Source organism: Sinocyclocheilus anshuiensis, unplaced genomic scaffold (genome assembly GCF_001515605.1).
Source record: "Sinocyclocheilus anshuiensis isolate Anshui unplaced genomic scaffold, SAMN03320099.WGS_v1.1 scaffold213, whole genome shotgun sequence".
In the NCBI taxonomy this organism is placed as follows: domain Eukaryota; kingdom Metazoa; phylum Chordata; class Actinopteri; order Cypriniformes; family Cyprinidae; genus Sinocyclocheilus; species Sinocyclocheilus anshuiensis.
Window position 1 is genome coordinate 627,133 of NW_015540860.1, and position 4,948 is coordinate 632,080.

Here is a 4,948-nt window from a genome sequence, read left to right on the forward strand (position 1 = left end):
CTATTTCTCATTATTACTAGCTGGGCTTCCAAATTTTTTTGCAAAAAAGGAAAGAAAAAAAAAAAAGCAAATTAGGTGTGTTTTCATTAAGTTGTTTGAGCAGTTGACGGTGGTATTGGTAACCTAGTAATTAACAGTACGTACTGTAAAAAAAAAAAAAAAAGGAAAGACACCATCAGTGGAAACAGACGATTAGTTACATGGCTTTAATGTTCGCTACGTCAGAATTTATTCGGCAAATGCATTTCCATCTGCCATTATTTACATTAACTCTTTTTTTGCACAAGTCAAAAACCACCTCAAGTGAGCGTAAAAACGTTTTTCAGAATTATGGAAATTTTTTTATTCGAAATTAGTTGTTTCCATCACTTGTTTCTGATGCGATCCTTCAAAATGTGCAGAAAAACAGGGTGAGGCTTAGTTACCATTTTACCGTGTTTTCAATCAAATAAATTTAGCCTAGGTGAGGATAAGAGACATTTTTCAAAAACATTTACAAAATCGTACTGACCCCAAACTTTCGGATGGTATTGTACATGCATTGTTTTTGAAGATTAAATTGAAATTTAGTGTCTTGGCGTCTTTTTACTACTTGCTACTAATTAAATGTATAATTTCTCAACAAACAGGCAACATTCTCCTTTGAGGCTGGGCGAAGATGCGACTCGGGGGAAGGCAACTTTGAGTTCGACACAAAGCAAGGAAACAGCATCTTCCAATCTGTAGAGGCCGCCATCAATCTACACAGAGTCAATTTACCTCAGAAGCAGATATCAAGTGGGGAGCGAGATACCATGCCCCCTTCACCTCAAATGAGAGCTGTGGCAGAGAATGCAGGTATCTACAGTGTGGTGACTGATGGAGCAATCAGAGACGGACCCAAACAACCACAGAACCCTCAGCAAACCAGACTTGAAGCCCCTGCAGAGAAACTTCTGACCGGAGTCAAGAGCCTGACACTGGACACCAGGCCTCCGCCGCGAAAGAGCCAGGTCAAGAACTTCCGCAGCTGTCCTTTGGTCAACAGTGAGGATGAGATGTATTCCCGGGCCATGGCCCCTGATCCAGATCGGGGAAGTCCAGGGGAGAAGAGAGAACCAAAAGAACGACGTTCCAAATGCTCCAACCCTGAGGACTCTGACTACTCGCTGCCCTTTGACACCATTGCCAAGAACGTTATGGGAGACATTTTGTCTGCATCAAACCCTCCACCCATGTTCGTAGAACCCAGTTGTGAAAATGACAAGAAAGGCAATATAGAAAACACAGAACCACTTTATGACATTATAGATGAAACTGCAATCAGAACCCGTTTCTCAAACAGAAAAACACATTCTTACAAACGAGTGGAGCACATTTATGATGAACCAGAGGGTTGTGGTGTGGCCCCAAGTGTGCCTCCATCGCTCTATGATGAACCAGAGAAGGTCAAAGGTCATGCTTGGAAGATGTTGGGTACAGTAATGGATCCGAGCGGTCATGAGTACCCATACAATGCTTCTGCCGATGACTATGCGGTTCCTAAACCTCCCAGGAGGGCCTTGCTTTCAAAGCAGAAGGACAACGAGGAAGAGGACAGTTCACCCTATGATAACATTATGGTGAAAGGAGTGCAAAAGAATAACTAAGGACTGCTTCAGAATCTAAAGAGGACAATGAAGTTAAATATAAGTGAGTGTGCGAATGAATGAATGAAATATTTAATCAATTAATATGCATAATATGGATAATAGTCATCAGAGTGCTTTACTGTTCTTCAAAAAGCTGTGATCTGCAGCACGTATCATGATGTTGGTCAATATGATTAACAGTTCAATTCCTCTGGGGGTGAATCACTGGAGCCTAACTTTAACCAAATGCGCTAAAATTGCATTAAATTGTCATTATTTCACAGACACACTTTTTATGTAAATTAGGCTTGTTTTAGAACATGCATCATTATTTGTAGTGTTATTAACATTGCGCTATATTGATCATGTGAACGTTTATTCTTCAAATGATGGTAAAGTGTGAAATAATCTCTGTTTATTCAAACGAGCACAATTTTGGCTGTTTAAGTGCACCCGTAATCCATAATCATCTAAATGCACTAAAATAGCCATATGCAGTGAATATTCTTTAAGTGCAAACACTCCTCTTTTTGTGTAAATTAGGCTAATTATAGACAAAACCTTATTCACAACATGCATTGCTATTTTCCAGCGCAATTAACATTGCATTATATTGATCAGGTGAACATTTATTTGTAAAAACTTTATTTATATAGAGCACACTTTTGGATTTTTAAAGAACGCCTGTAATCCAGTTGAACCAGTAAAAACTAAACTAAACTAAACCAATAATTAAATATGTAAAAGTAGCAATGCGCAGTGAATGTTATGTTTTAAAGTGCCTCATTTTATTGCCTTTTTATGTAAATTAGGCTCATTATAGACTGCACTTTCTTCACAACTTTCATTGCTATTTGCCATTGCGATTATCATTGCGTTATATTTATCATGAATATTTATTCATAAAGTGTTATTTATTTAGATGAGCCCACTCTTGGCAAACGTCTAGTTAAATGCGCTAAAGTAGCGATGCTAAACAGTTGTCACTTTTGGCAAAAACACAACCACCCACAAACCAGTTTATTTAATATAATAAGACCGTCTTGTGACTGTTTAAATCTTTTTATGTAAATTAGGCTCATGACAGATTGCACCTTATTCACAACACGCAAAGCTATTTGTCGGAGCATTTAACGTTGTGCTGTATTGACCGAGAACATATATTTATCAAAAGTTGGTAAAGTGTGAAATAACTGGGCATTTATTCACACTTTTAGTTTTTTAATGAGCACCCACAATTTAGTTAAACCAGTAGCTAAATGCAGTAGCGATGCTCAGAATATTATTTATGTGATGTGCAAACACATCTTTTATGTAAATTAGACTGCACCGTATTCACAACTTGTATCGCTGTTTGCCATTGCGATCATCGTCGCGTTATATTAATCGTGAATATTTATTCATCAAATTTGATTTCTTTAGACAAGCCCACTTTTGGCTTTTTGACGATCACCTGCAATCCAATTTAACAAGTAGCTAAATGTGCTAAAATAGCAATGCGCAGTTAATTAAAAAATGTAATAAAAACATTTAATAAAAAAAATTGCATGCTGCTTTTAAAGTAGCGATGTGCAGTGAATATTCTTTTTTTCTCCTTACTATGTAAATTAGGTTCATTATAGATAAAGTTTTATTCACAAAACTTTCACATTTTAAAGAAACAATCGAGGTGTCTGAATCTGTGAAGTATAGCAGAATGTTGTAGTCCGCTGTATTCACCACAACAGTGCTTAGAACCAATCCTTAAGACCTGCATTTGCGTTCAGCCCAAATTCTGTGGACGTGTTTGCACTGTTAACTGATTTGCATAACCACAACTGGTAAAACAGCGCTATCAGCAGGCACAGTGCATTCTTAGTGAATTCCCCATTAAGTGTCCTAATAGCACACGAGCGTATCTACAATGACCTTCACTATCCACAAAGGCGAAGTTGATTTTATCCGGTTGTAAATCAAAGAGTAATTTAGCTTCGCTTGAACACGGGGCTCTAATAGCCCTTCTTCTCTGTCTTTTTCTGGTCTGTGATGAGAGCTCACACAGGTAATTAAAGTCCTGCAGATCTCTCCCAAAATGGACTGCGCCCATCACCTAATCCTCTGCTCGCTAATGATGGACAAGGGAGTTCCGTCAAGTGTCATTGTACTATTCAGGCCAGACTCTGACTTTCTATCTCACAGGCTTCCTATTTTGAGGAACACATGAATAATAATAACTTGACTTGCAGAGGGAAACTGGGGCACTGTTAGGATGCTGCTGGGCTCCCTGCCTGCCACGGTTCATGAGCCCCACACAGTCTTGAGACTTTTAAATGTCTGAAAACACTTTACAGCTCTTATCAATTCAGTTTCTTTCCTCTTTCAGAGCATTCCAGAAATATGAACTGCATCGCACATGATATGAATGGTTTTTGATGTATTTTACTGTACATTGACCATGTTTTAAATGCACACAGCATATTTTTATTGTTGTAATTAGACTGGATATAGTTCAAAGCATACGTGAGGGCAATTTAAAGCTATCTGCTGCCATCAGACTGAAGAGAGATTTGGTGGCAATCTGCTACTGGAACATTTTAGCATAGTTTTGCAACTCATTAACGGAGTAAACTGGTACAGACTTAAGATGTCATTACAGTACACACTGATGCACTTATTCCAGCTTTGAGAGTCTGGTGTGAGATGAGCTCTGCATAAATGCTGAAAAAGTTGAAAGCTTTGCTAAGCGCAGACTTTGTGGCCTAGTTCCTTATTGTGTAAAATAGGTTGTTGAACAGCAGGGGGCACTGTTTCTCCTCAGTAGGGAGCCAAAACACTGCGTGGTTGGAGTCACGGTGTGCGTCGTTGTGAGAGAGTCGAAAGCTTCAGGGGTGTTGATTTTTTGTTAATAAAAACATATTTTCTCTCTTATTGTTGCACAGAAATCGACTTGCAATATTCAGTGGTATGCTTAAAATTATTAATGGGCAAAAAAATCAACTGAAATGTGCTTAGTGTTCCTTTACTGAATAAATAAGAGTGCTGCAAGCTTATTTTAGGTGGAGATCATGAGCCTCATACCAAGTTGTTTCATGCCCACGATTTCTTTGAACCAGACTTGACACTAAGGCAATGCGAGTCTAATGTGGAAACTCTGAAAATAGACCTTACTGATAGTTTTTTTTTCAGATGTAAAGATGTAAAGTGATACAACACTGGCACCATATGACACTGTCTACAATAAGATCTATAATACCTGGATATTAATGGTAAAAGCTCAACTAAAATGTAACTGAAATGTGCTTAGTATTCCCTTACTGAATACATATAATAATAATAAATAGATAACATTACTTTTAATT

General features: G+C 38.0%; 1 protein-coding gene across 1 annotated transcript in view; it reads left to right on the forward strand.

Annotated features, from left to right (window-relative positions):
- The window catches only part of dok2 (docking protein 2), a 23,016-nt gene extending 21,124 nt beyond the window's left edge, over positions 1-1,892 (forward strand). The window contains exon 6 of the mRNA XM_016485475.1: positions 630-1,892. Coding sequence (XP_016340961.1) covers positions 630-1,628 — 999 coding nt within the window. The 3' untranslated portion in view covers positions 1,629-1,892. The remainder of the gene's footprint in view (positions 1-629) is intronic.
- The last annotated feature ends 3,056 nt before the right edge of the window (positions 1,893-4,948 follow it).